Here is a 21,350-nt window from a genome sequence, read left to right on the forward strand (position 1 = left end):
CTATGTTCAAATGCACTCAGGCACTGACTACCCAAAACTAAACTAGTCACTTAAGTTACCTTGTATCCCCTTTATCCTGCTCAGCACATTACTTACCATTTCTTGAAGTTATCATTTTTCCCCTATAGGTTATTCATTATCCTACTACACTAAAATATATATCATTTCATCTAGTACTTTACAGTGCCCACTGAACTCAAACACACACATCCTACACTCTCTGAAAACAAGGATATTTTCAGGCACATAAATGGTTTTAATAGCTGAATGATCTTATTTGATACTCATATTCTTGTCACTCATTCCTGTGCAATTCATATGCAAAAATAAAATAAGCTTATAAATCTCTGAAACATAATATGCAATTTTAAACTTCTTTGATTTTACACTAATAGTTTCTTCTGCTAAAAAATGCTCTTTCTTTGCCCAGGCCAGTTGGCTCAGTGGATAGAGCTTCGGCCCAGCTTGCGGAAGGCCCAGGATCGATCTCCGGTCTGGGGACACATAAGAAGTGACCATTTGCTTCTCTTCCTCTGCCCCTTCTCTCTCTATTCCCTTCTCACAGCCAGTGGCTCAATTGGTTCAAACATCAACCCTGGGCATTAAGGATAGTTTGGTTGGCTGAGCATCAGTCCCAGATGGGATTGCCAGGTGGATCCCAGTTGGGGTGCATGCAGGAGTCTATCTCTCTATCTCCTCTTCTCTCACTTAAAAAAATGTCCTTTCTTTGTTCCTTTGGTGAACCCCGTTTGGCAAGGAGCCCCCAGAGATGACCTGTGGAGGAATCAAGGTCAGGGAGTGTGTAGCCCCACTGCCCAGTTGGTCACATTAGACCTTGGGACTTGAAGAAAGGCTGGATTGGAATCCCTGCAGTGAAATTCTGCTCCAAACCTGGAGTCATCTCTCTTCTCAAGACAGAGAGCAAAGAAGGCAGCTTTGAATACCCAACAACCCACTCACCACCTCCATTTGAATGTTTTTTTCTCAGACTTCACGTATTTAACATGTCCTGATACAACTTATAATGTAAAAGACAGCTCCACTCAGCTGCTCAGCTTAAAATCTGTGTGGAGACATCCTTGACTCCCCCTACACACACACACACACACACACACACACACACACACACACACACACCTCACATCCAATATGTTAGCAAATCTGGCTCCTTCTTCCCATTCCTTCCACTGTCACGCTAGTCCAAACCTCATCAACTCTTGACTGTGCCACTGTCCTAACTTCTAATCTACCCTCTCCTCCTACACTTGCCCTCACCCTTCATTCTCTGTAAAGTAGCCAAAGCAATCTTTTAAAACTTAAAAGAGATTGTGTCACCCTTCCCCCCTTCAAAACCTTCCAATGACTTCCCTACATACTCTGGCCACTGGCGACTCCTCTGGCCTCATTTCCTATCATGCTTTCACCTGGAAGTTAAGGACACAGACTGTAGAAGACCTCTGCCACCTGTTGCCTGTGTGACATGGGATAAGTTAGTTATGGTCTCTGTACCTCAGTTTCTTCATCTCTAAAGAGAAGATGATAATATTTACCAAGTTGTTGTAGAATTAAAGAACAGTGTCTGGCAAATGATAAGCCTGTGTATATGTTTGTGGTTTTACATAGCTTGATATCTTGAAGACTTAAATTTGAAGAAGCAAGGAGTATAAAAAAATATAAAGAAAAGAGAATAGAGTTTCAAGTTGTTATACTTGAGTTCTAAAGACACATTTTTCTGAAGGTTTTAGTTGCATGCATGGTGGGATCTTCCCTTTGACACCCACACCACACACACAATTTTTTTTGTTCAAATACTAGTGAAGCCTGACCAGGCTGTGGCGCAGTGGATAGAGCATCAGACTGGGATGCGGAGGACCCAGGTTCGAGACCCCAAGTTCGCCAGCTTGAGTGCAGGCTCATCTGGTTTGAGCAAAATCCCACCAGCTTGAACCCAAGGTCGCTGGCTCCAGCACGGGGTTACTCGGTCTGCTGAAGGCCCACAGTGAGGGCACATATGAGAAAGCAATCAATGAATAACTAAGGTGTTGCAATGCAATGAAAAACTAATGATTGATGCTTCTCATCTCTCTCCGTTCCTGTCTGTTTGTCCTTGTCTATCCTCTCTCTGACTCTCTGTCTCTGTAAAAAATAAATAAATAAATTTAGGAAAAAAAACACACAAAAAAAACAAATACTAGTGAAAGTTTATTTAGAGAGTCACGGAGGTAGAAGTGAGCCATGGAAGAAGTGAGCCAGCTGGGCTGCATGGGCTCAGGAAACAAGTTATAAAGACAAAAGAAGAGCTGTTGAAGCTTAGGAGAGAGAAAGGGAAAGGTTTGTGCCTTGAGGGAAGAAAAGGGGAAGAAAGGCATGGGTGTGCTAGAGAGAGAGACAGAGAGAGAGAGAGAGAGAGAGAGAGAGAGAGAGAGAGAGAGAGAGACAGAGAGAGAGAGAGAGAAAGAAAGCATTCTGAGGCTTAGCACGTGGTTGTGTAGTAGATAGAGTGCCGATCTGGAGTGCTGAGGTCACTGGTTCAAAACTCCAGGCTTAACTGGTCAAGGCACATATGGGAAGCAACGGCTATGAGTTGATGCTTCCTGCTTGTCCACCTGCCATTTCTCTCTCTCTCTCTCTCTTCTAACTCAAAAAATTCAATAAATAAAATCTTTAAAAAATAATTTAAAAGAAAAAAAAGCATGCTGAGGAAAGAAGGAAATCCCTTTGCCTTTTAATGCAAAATAAATAAATAAATAATAAAAGAAAAACCGGAGAAAGAATTAGTCTCATGAGTTTTATTGGTGTTGTCTTGATTGATGAGTTGGTTAGTTTAAAAATAATAGTAGCCTTTGTAATACTCATTTTTTATTTAATGTCCTTGGCTTTAAACACATTCTCCTAGAAAACCAGTCTTGGACTCCAAAGGAGACCGGCTAAAATGCTGACTTGACTCATTCCTGGTTAAGAAGGAAACAGGGTGCTGCCAAGAGCTGTTTGAAGTGCGTTGTGGGCTGGGCGGACAGACAGCCCTGATTGGTGCCTCTATCTGGCAGTGTGGCTATAAGGCACTGCTGCAGCTTGGGCTTTTCCAAAACTGACAGGCATCCAGGTTTTTGCTTTCAGATATCAGCTCCTTAGGACACAATCTTTCACTGTGGTGACATGATGTCTTCTCCCAATTCTGATGAGCTGATTTTTTTTGTGAATGGAAAAAAGGTAAGTTTATGATATTATTAATATGAATTTTTGTATACCAGGGACAAAAACTAAGCTTATTTTTTTCTCTATGATGCCATTTCTTATTTAACCTCTGTCTTCTCTCTTTTTCAAGTCATATATAGTGGTATAAACTTGAACATGGGTCATCCATTCAAGCTTTAGTGCAAAATTATAAAAGCATGGGTGTCTTTGCTTGCTCTTAACTTTTCTTTTGGAATCAGTAAGGAACTCTTATTTTTATTTGTTAGATTACAATGGGAGTGAATTCTGACATAGGTAAGAAAAACTGTCATTTCCCCCTTTACTTGGGTATTAGCTCTACTCGGGTTCACCAACATTATTTTAATAGAAGGTATATATGGGCCCTAGCTGTTGGCTCAGCGGTAGAGCGTCAACCCCGCATGTGGAAGTCCCTGGTCTGATTTCCACTCAGGGCACACAGGAGAGTTGACCATCTGCTTCTCTGCCCCTCCCCTCGCCCATCTCTCTCTCTCTTTCTCTCTCTCTCTCTCTCTCTCTCTCTCTTCCCCTTGCCCAGACATGGCTCTATTGGTTTGGTTCGAGCACATTGCCCAGGAGCTGAGAATGGCTTCTTGGAGCCTCCACCTCAGATGCTAGAAATAGCTGATTTGCAAGTGGCCCCAGATGGGGCAGGGAGCCAGGGGCCAGGTGTGCCAGGTGGTGGATCCCGGTTGGGGTGTGTCCGGGAGTCTGTCTCTCTATCTCCACTCCTCTCACTTAAAAAAAAAGGCATATGTAACATTAAAGATGATAATAGCAAAGAATAATTTTGTTTTGCCTAATTAATCCACTCAGGCTAACCAGTTAACTTAGAGATGAAAGCACTTCCTCTTGAGCAATGGAAGTTACTTATTTCTCCTCTGTGGAGGAAGTGTGGCAACTCATGTTCAGTTGTTCCCAAGCCTGTACTTGTATGAGCAAAATGAATAAATGAAAAGTTTGAGGTACTTTGAGACAATTAGGAGGAAACTTAGTAGAATATTAAAATAGGAACTGGTTTTGGAAATTCAGTTGCTGTTAACGATTTTGCTACTCAAGCCTCAGTTGAACCAGATTACTGATGTTCTTCCCTAGAGGAAGCAGCACTTTAATTAAGGCCAAAATTCTTGGGAATTTTGTCTATCAAACAGCAGAGAAACATCATTTTTAGGAAACCTATGAACTAAAGAAACAAAATGTGAAAGCTAAAGAAAAGAACAAAGAAAAAGTCTGGGTTTAACAATACTGTTTACCATTAGGTCTGGATCTTGAATGACCTGAAGCCAACTGGAATATCAGAAAAGAAATTGATGAGTGACAAATCATAATAAATAAAAAGTTCAAGAGCTAAGAACTTTTCTGAGTTCAAGAAAAACAGTCTTTGTTGCTTTGCCGTTGCTGGTAAATAAAACCACTTATCCTTTAAAATCACATTAGAATGATTATTCCCTCTCCAAGTCTCCAATCTTTTGAATTTACAACTGGTATTTTGGTGTTTTTACTTTTCTCTGTTTTACAAATTTCTAAGACAAGTTATAGATGGCAAAACAAAAGCAAGAGGTTTTGTTGTAATATTTGTGGGGTTTTTTTTTTCCTTTCGAGCCAGGAGCACAGAGTTGAGCAAAGCACACGCCTCCATCAATGGCACATTGTCATCATGGTCTGGATGAGGCTTTTCTTCTATTTCTTATTATTTTATTATTATCTTCTTTATTTACTTCTTCTACATGCATCCACTCTTGTGCTATTTATTTATTTATTTATTTATTTATTTGGTGACAGAGAGAGGGACAGATAGGGACCGACAGATAGGAAGGGAGAGAAATGAGAAGCATCAATTCTTTGTTGCAGCACCTTAGTTGTTCATTGATTGCTTTCTCATGTGTGCCTTGACCGTGGGGCTACAGCAGACCTAGTAACCCCTTTGCTTGAGCCAGTAACCTTGGGTCCAAGCTGGTGAGCTTTTGCTCAAACCAGATGAGCCCGCGCTCAAGCTGGTGACCTCGGGGTCACGAACCTGGGTCCTCCGCATTCCAGTCTGACACTCTATCCACTGTGCAACCACCCGGTCAGGCTCTTCTAATCTTATTAATCACATTTTCTCTAGCCAACTTTATTGCAAGCATACAATATAAATAAATACATATAACAAGCAGACTGTATGTTAATCAACTACTTATGTTATTGGTAAGGCCTCCAGTCACCAGTGGGCTATTAATAGTTAAGTTTTGGGGGAGTAAGAAGTTATACACAAATTTTCAATTGTGCAGGGGGGATCAGCACCCCAACCCCTGTATTGTTTAAGGGTCAACTGTACAGTGTTTGTCTGTGCAAGTAGTGTGTGTATATTCTTAATGCACACAAGTAAAATTGTGGTTTATTCATCTCCTTCTGCTCCTTTTGTGACTCACTGCTGGTTTTGAGATCTGTCCATGTTGCTCTTTGCGCCCTGGTTCATTACTTCTGCATGCATAGTTCTCCAGGCTGTGCTCATCCTTCATTCTGCGTATCCAGTCCCCTAGTGATAGACACATGAGATGCTTCCAACTTCCCACTACCCCAAGAAACGCTGCAGTGGACATCCTACCATGTGTCTCCTTACCAACACTGGCAAGAGGATCTCTATGTAAGAGTACAGCATGCCAATTTTATAAGCCCTGACAGGTGGCTTTCCAGAATCTCGCACAGTTCATTGCAAGGAAGTGCTGCTTCCTTGCCAATATATGATGTGCAAATCTGTAATGTACCAAAGCTTGATAGCATCAGACTTCCTAAGGTTTGCTAATCTGATGAGTGTGCAGTGTTGTCTTACTATGGGTTTCCTCTGCATCCCTCTGATTACTGGTTAGGTGTCTCCTCTTTTTCATATACTTACCAGAAAAGGATTATTTCCTTTCTGGTGTCTACAAAGTATTAGAGGAAACAGAAGAAAACCATACAATTTTGTGAATGCAACTTAATATGTTATGACCTGTATTTCTCATATGGTTACTGAAACATTTATTCTAAATGGCTGGGAATGCTACATATTTGTTGAATTGCAGTTGGCAGTCTTTGACTAATTTCCCAAAGCCTAATCTTGTTTTCTCCTTCTTCATTTGGAATCTTAATTGTTCAATGCCATGATGGGTGCAGAGTTCGTCTCTGGCTCCTCGGGTGTTCTGAGGACTCAGAAGGAGGCTTGGAAGCAGAAGGCATTGTATTTAAAAGCAATGTGGTTTATTGCTATTCTAGGGTGATAAAAATAGGAACACTTTTAGTGGAATGATGTCCTCTTTTTTGTTGCTGCTCAGTGCTACCATTTCAGGTAACTTGCTCTTCAGTTTTCTCTAATCTTGCCTGACTGTACCCAGGAAGGGAACTGGTTGGGCCAGGGAGAGCAGGGAGCTTTCATCTCCTGTGTCAGCTCTGACCTACTGGGAGAAACAGCATGGAATGCAGAGTGACAGGCAGGCAGAGATTCACGCTCCCTTCTGCACCTCCCTTTCACTGGGAGGAGGGGGAAAGATCAGGGTGGCTCCCTTAAACACAGTTCCTTAAAATCGCATGACTCCCTTAGGAAATCTCTGGCTAACCTGTTTTACGACTTTCAATGGTTACGAATTGTCTTGAATCAATTTCAAAACCTTTATATCTGGTTCCTCATCTGGATATTTTCCAGAATTTATCATTGTCATATACTCTACAGCGTGGGGTTAGGTTTACATGTGTTTGTATGGAAAATAATACATTAATTAATAAATAATAATACAAGAATCAACTCTGTGTTTCACATACACCTGCAAACCTGCCTTTGCCCCAGGAAATTCAGACATTGAAATAATGTTCCAAAATTATTTCAAAATTCCTTTTCGAATGTTAGGTTTCCTTTGTTATTTTTATTTATTTTTTTATGTAAAGCCACCACCTATCAAAAATATGCCCTCTAAACCAGGGGTCCCCAAACTTTTTACACAGGGGGCCAGTTTACTGTCCCTCAGACCATTGGAGGGTCGGACTATAAAAAAATAAAAAAAAAACTATGAACAAATCCCTATGCACACTGCACATATCTTATTTTAAAGTAAAAAAAACCAAAACGGAAGTAAATACAATATTTAAAATAAAGAACAAGTAAATTTAAATGAACAAACTGACCAGTATTTCAATGGGAACTATGGGCCTGCTTTTGGTTAATGAGATGGTCAATGTGCTCCTCTCACTGACCACCAATGAAAGACCACCACTTCCGAAAGTGCGACGAGGGCTGGATAAATGGCCTCAGGGGGCCGCATGTGGCCCATGGGCCATAGTTTGGGGACCCCTGCTCTAAACCATGGGCAGAATTGCCATGACATTTCGGTGTTACCTTCATAAAGCCCTTCTCTCGTGTCACACTGTAGGTCACAGAGAAGAGTGCTGACCCTGAAGTGAACCTGCTCTTCTACCTGAGGAGAGTCCGTATCCTTATGTTTCACTGCAATGAATCTGGACTGGGTGCTAAAAAGGGAACTTCAGAACTAACACCTCGGAAGAAAGTCACTCTGTGTTTGTTCTGGGTAAACAATTTCCCGGTCAATTTTTAGAGTCTAGCTGGAGTTCAGAGCATGCAACTAGCAGTGACAGATTTGTACTCTATATGTTGTATTTTTCCCCTGAGCAAAACCAAGAGAACCCTCCAGTGAACCCTTGGGGGGGGGGGGTTCTTTGGAAAATAACTTCTTGACTTTGGAAGCCCATGGTCACCCCGATGATGGATTCATATTGGGGAGCGTGAATATAAAAATGTCTGGCCAATTGCTCAGGGGTGCATGCCACTGACAATAGTTTCACACAAGGGCATTTCATTGACTTGTCACTCATACCTCTGCATAACCTTATTGAAGAAAACAAGGTTTTATAAACATTTCAACTCTTCAAAGAACTCCTAAAGGCACTCCCAGACCCCCACCTCAGACCTGGGCCTTTCTCACCTGTCACTCCTCAAGACCTCCAGTGAACCCTCAATAAATACTGAAAAAGAGCTTCCTGGCTTTGGGCGCCACTAAGAAGGGGTCGCACGAGGGAGTGATGGTGGCAGTGGTTGCACAGCTCCACCTTAGATGATATGAGTGTGTGTAATTGGGGTGAAATCTGAATCAGCTCTGTTCTGGTTATCAGTGTACGATTGACACCCAGGTCCTGATGTTGTGCTGTAGTCATAGGGATGTCAGCACTGGGGACATCCTACGGAAGCTGGGGAACAGGGACCAGGACTGTTGCTACTATTTTTGCAATTTTCTTGAGGCATTACTTCAAAATAATAAGTTAAAAATATATTGTTATTGATATCATCATTGAAAGGAGGCACTATGCTAGGCTCCGGGATTCGGGTTGTGCAGGTAACATTGTCCCCTCTTTCCCCAGTGTCTTTACTTCTTCCCCACACCTACCTCTTGCCTCCCAACGCACACACTCCAAAACATCACTTTATTTCTTCGAATTTATCTAATAAATTATATGTACCTGATGCCTCCTTTTCTACTGAGCCTCTTATGATGATTTCCTACACATCATTTTACTACTCTAGCCAATATTTCCCCTGTTCCATTCACTGTTCCAGGAACTGGGTTTTCCCCTGCATAACAAACAAACAGACAAAAAACAAACAACAGGCCAAATCCTTCCTCACTGGCTCCGCAATATCTTATTTACCTAGCTTCAAAAATCTCACTGTTGGTCAGCATACCCTATCACTTTCCCTGATATCACTTTTTAATGAATTTTGTTTTAATTGAGAGGCGGGAAGGCAGAGAGACAGACTCCCGCATGCACCCTTATCAGGATCCACCTGGCAAGTCCCCTACAAGACGATGCTCAGCCCACCTGGGTCGCTGCTCTGTTGCTCAGCACCCAAGTTATTCTAGCACCTGAGGTGAGGTTGTAGAGCCATCCTCAGCAGCCAGGGCCAACTTGCTCAAACCATTTGAGCCATAGCTGCAGGAGAAGGAGAGAGAAGGGGAAGGGTAAAGAAGCAAATGGTTGCTTCTCCTGTGTGCCCTGACTAGGAATCAAACCCAGGACTTCCACACACCAGGTGCACACACTACTTGATATCACTTATAAATCTACACACTTCATCATGCTTTCTTGAGACATCCTAAAATGAACAAATTCATCTATGTGAGGAGCAAGCTGAAAAGTCATGGACTCCCAAGTGAGCACGGCCAGAAGCAGCTCTGAGTAGAATTACCCCTGCCCCATTTCCCCATCTCTCATTGTCCTCCTCTGTTCAATCCTTTTGTTGCCTAATGCCACAAAGAAGTCCTTCTAAGTAAATACTTACCTGGCACTTCCAGGCCCCAATCTCTGATTACAGAGTCAACAGTTCTGAGATGGAGTCAGAGGATTTATTTTTAAGTTGTTCCTTGAGTGGGTAATGCGTATGAGTATCTGTGGATTAGGACGCGGATTTTCTGCCAGAGTCAGCACCACACGGGCACACATCCACCCCAGCCAGCTTCACTTCTCACTGAACTCCCACAACCCTTTCCAAGGCCCTGAACCTAATTTATGTTGATAATTTTATATTTTGTTCCTGAAGGCTGTTTTCCAATATTAGAAAAACTTCAGGCTTCCACAAAACCTCAATTTGCGGTTGACTTGGTACCTGGCTTTAGGTGACATTCCCAAAATGGAACACAGTCACCCAAGAAACAAAATTTGTTTGGGGATGTTTCCATCTCCCTTGAACTCTTTCACTCCTTCCCAGGGCCCTAGCCTCCCACCGAGTCCCGCGCCCAGCCCAGCCACCCAGCCCAGATTGCTGGGGTAAGATGCTGGATCACTTCTCCCTCCTCTCCCTCCACACCTCTCACCTGGTTTGAAGCGATCTCATCTGAGGAACCAGTAATGCATTACTAAAATGAATGGCCCACAGCTACATGGGACAAGGAAAGTGAGCCATTTTAAAGTTGCTTGATCTCAGTGAGAACCTGGCTCTAGGACCGACCTGGGGAAATAGGGTGTCTCAAAGGCTCCCTAAACATTTATTCTTGTTTGTCCACACCCTTCACATACCCACCACTGAAACCCTAACACTTTTTGCTATTCTAAAACAATTCCTCATGCTGCTAACAAATTTTACCAAGCACCGGGTGTTCAGATGTAAGCTAGAAGACACAGCCTCTGCCCCCAGACGAGTGAGGGAGACAGCCAGTGAAGAAAGAGGCAACGGCAAGTGTCATAGGTGCCGTGCTATGGGGACCCGAGCAGGGCACTCATGTCAGGGTTGGGAGGAAAGGAAGAGACAAGGGTTGAGTAGGGGTTTGCTGGACAAATAGAAGTCGTAGGGGCAAGAAGATATTCTAGTCAGCTGTAGAAAGGGTGGACTTGGGGGCAGGGGAAGGAGAATATAGTGCTTCTGAGGAACTGAAAGAAGTTTATTCTGATGAATACAAGGAGTCGTCAGAGGGAGGCTGTGGCAAGAGATGAAGGAGGAATGAGACCCTGAGGCAAAGGATCCAGTTTGACCCTGATGTCACATTCCCTGCCTGGCATGATGGGACACAGTAACTCACCGATGAACGACCAGATCCCAGGGGAAATTCCAGGATCGATGGCACACATCGACCTTGAGCATTAAGTCTCAAGGTAACTTCTTCTTGATATGTTGCAAGGCTGGGAATCTTGGGGAAACTGAGATAGCTTTTTCTACTTAAAGGACCAAAAAATAAACTGATAAATTACTGTTTGTTTTTTACCTAAGTAGCATTGCCAGCTTTAACATATAAAAATAAAGTACATCCAGTTATATTTGAATTTGAATGCATGAGATATACTTATCCTAATAGTATTTATTGTTTATCTGAGATTCAGATTTAACTGGGCATCCTATACAGGGTTTGGCAAAAGTGGGTTTACAGTTGTTCATATGGAAAATAATACAATAATTAATAAATAATAATGCAAGAATTAATACTGTATTTCACATACTCAGAATTGTAAGCCCACTTTTGCCTACCCCTGAATTTTATTTGGCAACCCTACTTGATGATGAGCTATAGAATGAGCCAACAAAATATGGTGGAAGTAACTGTTTGAAGCAGGCACTTCTGATGAGGGTGAGGATAAAAGAAGGCATCAAACTACTTGTTTGGTGACCAGAGGACAAAACAGCTAGTTGTCTCAACTTTTCACTTTCACTCAAGGCAACATTAAAATGTGCATCACAGAGCTGTTTTACTACACAGGTGTCCTGGCTCGGTATGACATCTTTTAGGCTGCAATTCCTAAGATGAAGTTAGTCTTAACCTCCACTCAAGCCAATTAAGACCTTCACCCATGACATTCTTTTTAAGCCTCACCCAGAAAGGGTTCTTACAGAAACCTCAAGCAGGGGATTTATAGATATTATTTGTTCTCCCTCTGTGGAAATATATAATTGCCTTATAGGGAGGAGTATACAGTGGTTGTTGATAGTTTGGGGTCAAAACCATGGTTACTAAATTAATATTCTCTAATCCCATTAGAAAGTAAAAGCATTACATTGCTGAGTCAGAGAAAGGTAAGCTTCCCAGGGGTGTTTTTTCTAACTTTTGCACACACACACCCCTACCACCTCCACAGCAATAACATAATACAAATCCAGAATCCATTGTCTGCAACTCTGAATTCAACAAACTTTTTTTATTTCCTTTGGATACAAACCCTGATCTAACTGACACGAGACTCTCTGTAGTCCTCATGTATTCCAGGTAGTGTAAATCTCCACATAGTGTGCTGTAGAAATGGTAACATACTGAGTTACAAGGTGCTGCCTTAGTCCCTTTGAAAGTGCCATCTTATTACCATTCCAAAATATGGAAAATTTTGAATTCAGAAATGCAGCTGACACTGAGGGTTTCAAGTAAGGCCCAGTGGGTCTATAAAGATTTCTTCTGACCTATCTCAGTGAGCTCATTTACATGCAAATGTTGGAATTCTCTGAGCAAGAAACCTCGGTACCGGTGACTCAGTGACTCGAGAGATCACGTTACTTGTTGTCAGCATCCAAGGAAAAAAATGTTGAAAGCAAAGGGGTCTGGGCCCCTCTTTTCCTTGACTCTCCTCCTTCCAGTCCACCTCACAGGCACGAAGTACGGCTGTGGGGGAGGAGGCTGTGGTGCCTGCACCGTTATGGTGTCAAGATATGACCCCAAGAACAAGAAGATCCGGTATCCTTTGTGTTGGCTAAGGCCATGCATGTGCAAATCTGGAAAGGGAGTGGAGCTTCCCACTGTTCTGTTCCTATACACTCCTCCTCTCCTCTCTCCAGGTGTCTATAACATTCACACAGAATCCATGCTGGTTCTCCCTGCAGCTTCCTATGCTCCAGATCTTTCCCACAGACTTTCTTCCCATCAGAATATATTTAACTGGGCTAGCATTCAACCAGAGTATTTGTATTCTTTAAAGTTTTGCACAGTTGGAAATTACTGGGCTTAACTACCCCATGTCGGTTTATGTAAGTCAATATATCATCTTATGACCAGTAAAGTTTCCTTTCCCTAGAATGAGGGGGACAAAATAGAGAATGAGGATCTCTTGGAGACCCTACACAAAACTATTTTAGTATTCTATCTTCCCATTTCTTTCTACTATCCTATGCCAGACACATGTAAGCCCTTTCTTGAACACTTCCAGATATTTATGGTTTTATATATAGTTTTCTTTGTAGTCTCGAGGAAATACAGTCTCATGACTCTCCTGAACCAAAACTACCCCCTCAATTATGCCCCCCACTTCCTATAATTCCAAGGTGTTCTCTTTACATGATTCCATCACAGCCATTATCCAGTTACAGCGTGCCTGGTGCCCATCTGCTCTCTGCATGGAGCTGCTGTCACTACAGCAGAAGGTGTAGGAAGCATCAAAACCAGGATTCACCCCGTGCAGGTAACAGCATACTCTGATTTGGACCAAGTGTTGGTATAAGGGTTCCACATTTGGAGTCAAAAGTACTCCAAATAGGTCAGCTACTATGAAATCCTTTGTACTTTTTAAGTTCTCATTTTGTGAGAGTCCATGCTTCAAAGCTAGGATTCTTTTCATAGACTGTTGAACATATTTCAAAATAATGACTTCTGAACAATAGGCTAATTATGTGTACAAACACTCCCAAGTGCTCCCCAAATGGCTCACAAGTAACGGAGCACCATGCTACCATAAAACACAGCTAAAATGACAGGGTTTACTCAAGTCTACAGGACTTTTTAAAGCAATGCAATGTTTCTGTTAGTTGTTTTTGTTTGGTCATATCACATACTTCTTTGCTCTATTTCCTCTTTGTTTTTAAGCTATGTATTTCAGCTTTGTTTTTTTTTCATGAGAGGTTACCGTTAGGTTATTGCCAAAGGGAAGTCTCACATATACGTGGGTGCTTTGTTTCACCAGTGCTCCTGCACCCCATCCCCCTTTGCTACTGCACACCTACCTCCTCTCACCTTTACGGTTTTGTTGTCACAGATTTTTCTTGTTTACATTGTAACTTTGTTGGAGCTTTTCCTTGTAGTTTGTGTTGTTTTCTTCTTTGTATCTGGTTGAATAACCTCCTTGAGTATTTCTCGCAATGGGGGTTTTCTGGTAATAAATTCTCTCAGCTTCTGTATGTCCGGAAAAGTTTTTATTTCTCCTTCATATTTAATATGTTACAGGAGTGAGCTGGGTTTGAGGCAGCTCGTCACGTTCAGCCAATCAAAAGGGACGAACCAGACTGAGTATATAAGAGCATCTCTCATTCAGAAATACTGGTACCCTGGAAGGCAGGGGACTCCTGTCCCATAGAGCTGCCTTAACACTCTCTGGGTGCTGCCAGTATTTATAGGGTTCAGGGGGAAAAGAAAAAAAGTAAAAGTCAATGCTGCTAGTCACATAACAATATGCAGAAGGTGAGGGTTCAGCTGCCAAAACATCTCTTCTGCAAATTCTTTTGATGTTACCCAGACCATATCAGCATGGTCCTATCTGGTGTCCTTGGTAAATCTTCAAGACAGCCAGGGTCAGGGGTCTCCCAGAAATAGTTGGGACCTGGTGCCTCTGGGAATTACCTGTGAAAAGACTCTCTATTTTCTTAGGATACAAAATAAAGATTTAAGATTGGTGAACTGAGTTTCTAATTAATATATAGGCCCTAACTTTTCATAGTAAATCCTGTGGCTAGGATTTTACAAACAACTATTGTGATTTAAAGTCTCCTAATTGTCAGGACCCTCCCCATGTAAGCTTTTCCTGACATTCCTGTAAAGGTAAACTTCTTGCTACATTTCAAAGTAAAGGCCAGGGAGCCATTAAGAGAGATTAGCAAGCAGATTAACTACTTCCTAACCCTTATGGATCTCTTATTTATTACAACTCAAAAACTACTTATTACTGAAACCAAATTTCTCACTTTTAGGCTCTCCTATAAGAAGAAAATTTTGATGGATATAGTGTTTTTGGCTGGTAATTCCTCCCTTTCAGTATTTTATTTGTTTGGGTCCACTGTCTTCTGGCATGTAGAGTTTCTGCTGAGAAGTCTGATGATAACCTGTTGGGCCTTCCTTGATATATTAAGTTCTTCTTTTCCCTAGCTGCCTTGAGGATTCTTTCTTTGTCATTGATTTTTGACATTTTTATTACAATGTTCCTTGTAGAAAATCTGTTTGTGTTGAGGCAACTTGGTGTTCTCATTGCTTCTTGGATTCGAGGATCTAATTCTTTCCATAGGCTTAGAAAGTTCTCACCAATTATTTGTTTAAATAGACCTTCCATTCCCTTCTCCCTCTCTTTTTCTTCTGAAATACTCATTTTTCTTATATTTCTCTTTCTAATTAAGTCAGACAATACTCATAGAGTTCTTTCACTTCTTAAAATTTTTGAACCTCTCTCTTTTTCCCTCTGTAGCATCTCTAGTTGCCTGTCTTTGATGTCACTGATTCTCTCCTCTGTCTGGCCTGTTCCATTAGCTAAACTTGCTAGCTTATTTATCAACTCATGTATTGAGTTCTTCATCTCCATTTTTAAAATTTCAGTCCCCTGGTGAGATATTCGTTTTGCTTTCTGAGCTCATTAAGTTGCCAGTGGTGTTTTCTCTTATCTCTTGAGTATTTTCAGAACTTGAATTTTGAATTCTCTATTATTTAACTCCAAGGTTTTCATGAGCTTGAGAATGCTCTCTGGAAATTCTTTATTTTCTTTCTAAACTGTATCTCTTGGGAAGTCATAGTATCCTTTCTTTTCTGCCTTGAGGGCATTTGAGAGTGGTATTTTAAGAACTCAAGCAAAAATAACAACAAAAAATAAAAAAAAATACACAGCTTGTCTCCCACACCCCATGCAAACTATAAGTGAGCAAACATATATATCATATTTACAGACTTATTTGACCAACAGTATGTCAATATTTGTTGTTGGGCAGATAAAATATATTATGCTCACTTTGTTAAAGATGGTGCTGCCCAAGTGGAAGCCCGTCACCCAGGTGATAATATTAGTTGCCCTTCTTGCTTGAGATGGGCGTGATTATGTTAATATGTGTTGGGGGAGGGCTTTCGCGCCAAAAGGTTTTAAAAGGAAAAGAGATCATGTTGTTCCGGGGAAAGAGTGATTACATTCTAGGAGAAGCCCATGCTGGAGGAGAGTAGAGTAAGGCCAAGTGAGTAGGCCAGGAGAAGCAGCCAAGATGACGGAGTGCTGAAGGAGAAGCCAGTTTGTGTAGAGTTTGTGCAGAGAGAAGGATATGGGGAACAGAGGTGAATAAGGCTAGTAAGCTAGAAACCTTTGATTCTAGGAAACTCAGACAAGTCAGTAGCTTTGTGAGCACTGAATGAGTGGGTTTTGGAACCCAATGTGTGTTTTTACTTGCCCGCCGGGTGCAAGATAGGATTAAAGGTAATAGCCCACCAGTTCTTGGCTCCTTTGTTTCATTACCGTCTGTTCAAATCTAATGTGAACCTGCATGGGCCAAGCAGCTGTGATGGTGGCCGTGGATACTGGCTTTACATTTGTTTTATATATTTAGGAGCTCCGATGATGAGTGCATAAATGTTCATAAGGACTATATCCCCTTGTTGGATTGACCCCTTTACCATTATGAGATGTACATCTTTGTCTCACATTATAGCCTCTGCATTTAAATCTATTTTGTGTGATATAAGTAATGCTACCCCACCTTGTTTTGTTTGTTTCCATTTACATGAAATATCTTTTTTCACCTCTTTACTTTTAATCTGTGTGTGTCTATCTACTGAAGTGGGTCACTTGTGGGCAGTATATGTATGAACCTTGTTTTTGTATCCATTTAGCCATACTATGACTTTTGATTGGAGCATTTAATGAATTTACATTAAAAGTAATTATTGATAGGTATATAGTTATTGCCATTTTATCTCTTTTCTTTTTATTCTTTTTAAAGAAGTTTCTTTACCATTTCCTGTAATACTGGCTTGGTAGTAATGAACTCCTTTAGCTTTTTCTTATCTGGGAAGCTCTTTATCTTTCCTTTGATTTTAATTGATAGCCTTGCTGGCTAGAGTAGTTTTGATTGTAGGTTTCTCCTTTACGTAACTTTGAATATTCTTTGCTAATCCCTTGGGATTTGGCAAGCTTTTGTTCAGAAATCAGATGATAGTATTATGGGAGTTGCCTTGTACATAACTAACTGCTTTCCTCTGGTTCCTTTTAAGATTCTCTCTTTGTCTGAAACTTTTTGCATTTTTATTATAATGTGCCTTATTGTGACCATTTTGGATTCATTTTGTTTGGAATTCTTGGGACTTCCTGGATTTGTATATCTATTTCTTTCACCAGATTAAGAAAGTTTTCCTTCATATTTTATCAAATAGTTTTTCAATCCCTTGTACTCTCTCTCTCCTGGTATCTTTATGATGTGAATGTTGGTATGTTTGATGTCCCAGAGATCCCTTAAATTACCCTCATTTTTTTTCTTTTTGCTGTTCTGATTGGGTGTTTTCTATTACATCATCTTCCAAATCACTGATTCAGTCCTCTGCTTCATGTACTCTACTGTTGATTCCATCTAGTGTAGTTTTCATTTCAGTTATTGTATTCTTTTCTAACTGGTTCTTTTTTTTTTTATGTTTTCTTATATTCATTCTTATGTTTCCTATTTCTTTAATGAAGTTCTCACTAAGTTTATCTACTCTTCCCCTAAGTTTATGGAACATCCTTATAACCAGTGTTTTAAACTCTGCATCTGGTAGATTACTTGTCTCAGTTTTGTTTAGTTATCTTTCTGAAGTTTTGTCCTGTTCTTTTATTTAGGATATTTTTGTTTGTTTCCTCAGCCATTTAGGTTGCCTTTCTGTGTTTATTCTATACTTTGGGTGGATCTGTTACATCTCCTGGTCTTGGCAAAGTGGTTTTATGTGAGTGTCCTGTGGGTCCCAGTGGTGCATTCTCTCTGGTCACCTGAGCTGAGTACTCTGGGGGTATTTTTGGTATGGGTTGTATATACTCTTCTATTGTAGTTAAACTTCCTTTGCTGTTGTGATGTCAGTGAGACAAATTAACTTGAGAATAACTGAGTCTGAAGAATGACTACAATAAACAATTTTTCAGGGTTTGATGCTATGGAGCAGATTTGCTTTAACAGGGCTCTAGTGTCTGTCATGTCTACCCTTTGGATCTGTTGTTTGTATAGCTAATTGATTGGTGCTCTTTATGGTCTGAAACTAGGTGTGTTGCTTCTGGAACCTCTTGAGAGGATCTCTGATGCAGACCAAGATCAATCACTTCTTGTGCCTAGCACAAATCCACCAGGTAGAAACTATACATTGACCTGCAGATGGTTGCCACCTATTCTGGGCTTAGAGGTGCCTGGGAGAGGCTAAGCTGCAAACAAAGGCCCGTTGCTTTAGTACCAGAGGTATGAGGCATTCCAGGGCCAGATGCTCCTTCTCTGGGGTTTGTGGATCCTAGAGAAATCTTAGGAAAGTTCACAAGGAAGGCCAAAGCCTGTTGCTTGAAATAAGTTTGAACCCATGCACAAGTTGGGTGGGGCAGAGTCTCAGTGAACCACCAGGGTGGGTTCAACACTGTTAGCCAGTTTTATGGAGACTCAGATTTGGCACCACCTGTACCAGCAGGCTGGAATCAGAAAGGGCTCGAAATAGGAACAGTGGTGCCCAACAGCCTGTTATGTGGAGGGAGAGTTTAAAAAAGGAACAATAGTGTGCACTCCAGTACTTCTGTCCAGGAGAGAGCTTCCCCTCCAGCCCTCATACTGAAGCCAGACTACTCAATTACTCCCTGTATGTCTCTGACACTTTTCAAGCTGCTGTTCCTTTGCTGTAACGTGGGACAAGTGTTTGTGAGTGAATAAATCAGTGGTAAGGCACTTTAAGATGGTTCTTAGGTCTCAAGCACTTTTCTATCTCACTTGGACAGAATTCTGCTGATTTTCACAGTGAGATATTGTGGGAACTCCTATTCCCAGCATTGGTGCTCTGGGCTGGGGAGCCCTGTGAAAGACTGGGACCCTTTGCTCCTTAGCAAGAACCTCCACAGCCAAGGTATCACACCCTGTTCTTCACCACCACATATAAGTGTGGGACAAGATCGTTTTGCATCTCTGCTCCTCCTAAGAGTCACAATGCGTCTTCCTTTTTATATCCTTAGTTATAAAAATTCTGTTCAGCTCATTTTCATGTGGTTGTCAGTGACAGTTGTTTTATAAATTAGTTGTAATTTTGATGTGGTCATGGGAGGAGTCAAGTGCAGTATTTACCTATTCCACTTTCTTGACTGGAAGTCTCTCTCAAATCTTGACAGTACTTATACTAGATTTGTTCAGTCATGCCTTAGAACAGTACTGGCCTCTGTGAGAAAATTGTTAAATTTCCAGGAATTTTGAGAGCCATTCTTTAAACACAGCTATTATTAGCAAACTATACAATGTTAAAAACATTAATAAATATCAACATTTATCATCTTCAAATTATTTTCTATTATTTATGCTCTTGAGATTACTTGTTTATTGTATCTACTTAATGGAAATGCCTCAGAATGGTATATCACTGTGCATTTCTTCCCAGATTCACATTCAGTGACATCACATTGGAAACCTAACATCAGCCCTATTGGAAATATTTGCACAACTGTAATTGGTAGAAACTACAAATTAGAATGTTTTTTCTTCCTAGAGATCCAGTTGTTAAACATTTACTACCACATTTACAACAAGTTTATACATCATTTTTAAAATAACTTGCCATATAGCAATAAATCCAATATAGCACATTCCCTATAGCTTTAAACCAATGTTTATTCTTTCTTTTTTTTATAATCCACATTAATTTTCATGGTTATGTATGCAATTGTTGTAGTAATGTAACTCTTTTTTTATTTTCCTATTACAGTGACATTTAATGTTATATTAGTTTCAGGTGTGCAACATGATGTTAGACATTTAAAAAATTTATCAAGTAATCCTCTCAACAACCTGGTACCCCTCAGACACCATATATAGTTGTTAAAATATTATTGAATGTCTGGCATTTCAGTTGGGTATAGATAAAGTGTTTGGCTTTTATCTCAGGGGTCATGCTATTTGAAAAATGCTGAGACAGCTGGTTGAGTGCCCTGGGAGAGACACATGGAACAGATACACACAGAAGAATCTAGAATCATGTCTCCCATCTATATCTTCATGGTGTAGGTTCTGTATATAGAGTAGACAAAGTAATTGTCATTTCTCACTCTCTTTATCTCTTGTCTGGTGCCCATGATAAGGAAACAAGAGGCTTAAAGCATAACTAATGTACCATTTCTCCCCAGGAAAGACTTGCCAAGTGTCACGGCACACAGTGTGGTTTCTGCAGCCCAGGGATGGTGATGTCCATCTACACTCTGCTGCGGAACTACCCAGAGCCCACCCCTGAGCAAATAACTGACGCACTTGGAGGTGAGCTTTCTTGGTCTTCTGCAGACAAGACCTAAGGTAGAAATTACCTAAGTAACTGGAGAAAGCAGTCCAAGCCCATTAGGAAAAGTTGTGGTACAGCTTTGGGGTTCCTCTTTAGTCCTTGTTTTTACCCAAGTTCTTCCAAGAAAGTGCTGCCTTCATTTTGTCAACAGAAATACCAACAATTGGGGCAATATAAGTTTTATCACAAAAATTCTCTCTTAATAGATTCTATTGTCACTCTGCAAAGGCATTCAAATGGGTTGTTTATAATACTTTTAATACAATCTTTTTTAAAAGTGGAAATTCAAGTAGTATGGAAGAATGAGATTTTATTGTTTATTTTTAAATTAATTTGTTAGCTCTGGCCCATTGGCTCAGTGGTAGAGCCATGGCCAAGCATGTGGAAGTCCCGGGTTTGATTCCCGTCCAGTCAGGGCACACAGGAGAAGCACCCATCTGCTTCTCCACCCTTCCCCCTCTGCTTCCTCTCTATGTCTCTCTTCCTTCCCCTCCAGCAACCAAGGCTCCATTGGAGCAAAAGTTGGCCCAGGCCCCAGGCACTGAGAATGGCTCCATGGCTTCCACCTCAGGTGCTAGAATGGCTCCTGCTGCAATGGAGCAATGCCCCAGATGGGCAGAGCATCGACCTCTGGTGGGCATGCTGGGTGGATCCCAGTCAGACTCATGTGGGAGTCTGTCTGACTGCCTCCTTGCTTCTAACTTTGGAAAAATACAAAGAATAAATAAATAAATGTTAGAATTATTTATTAACTCTACTTCAATTAATTTTACAAAGAGAATAAACTTTCAGATACCTTACATTTTTTTGTTTTGGTTGGGTTAATGATAAGACCAAAGAGGTTATAGACAATAATTACTTATCACAAATAAGCTTAGTGAACACTTTAATTCCCTATAACAGATAGTTAGCAAGTTTAAATGAACAAACACAATTTTCTACACACACACAAAAGCATGTTAACAAATATAGTTTTCCATAACAAACTCACCCTAGTTTCAAGGTAACTGGTCACTAGTTCTTAGGAGAAAGCTGTAAAAGCAAGCATTTGCATATTACAGGGGGGCCTCGGGTTACAACAGTCTGGACATAAGACATTTTGAGTTTACGACACTCACTCCCATAAAAACTTTAAAATATTGAGACATAAATGTTTCATCTTATGCAATTAGTGTCATACTTATGGACTACATCGGTGAACTAGTTTGGTTGCAT

The 21,350-nt window shown here is 40.9% G+C and overlaps 1 protein-coding gene across 1 annotated transcript in view; it reads left to right on the forward strand.

The window, feature by feature from the left end:
* The first annotated feature begins 3,089 nt into the window (after positions 1-3,089).
* Positions 3,090-21,350, forward strand: part of LOC136378495 (aldehyde oxidase 4-like) — a 76,294-nt gene continuing 58,033 nt past the window's right edge. The window contains exons 1-5 of the mRNA XM_066345490.1: positions 3,090-3,210; positions 7,596-7,653; positions 12,290-12,386; positions 12,999-13,107; positions 19,987-20,113. Coding sequence (XP_066201587.1) covers positions 3,157-3,210; positions 7,596-7,653; positions 12,290-12,386; positions 12,999-13,107; positions 19,987-20,113 — 445 coding nt within the window. The 5' untranslated portion in view covers positions 3,090-3,156. The remainder of the gene's footprint in view (positions 3,211-7,595; positions 7,654-12,289; positions 12,387-12,998; positions 13,108-19,986; positions 20,114-21,350) is intronic.

The sequence above is a fragment of the Saccopteryx leptura genome, chromosome 7, assembly GCF_036850995.1.
Source record: "Saccopteryx leptura isolate mSacLep1 chromosome 7, mSacLep1_pri_phased_curated, whole genome shotgun sequence".
Lineage (NCBI taxonomy): Eukaryota > Metazoa > Chordata > Mammalia > Chiroptera > Emballonuridae > Saccopteryx > Saccopteryx leptura.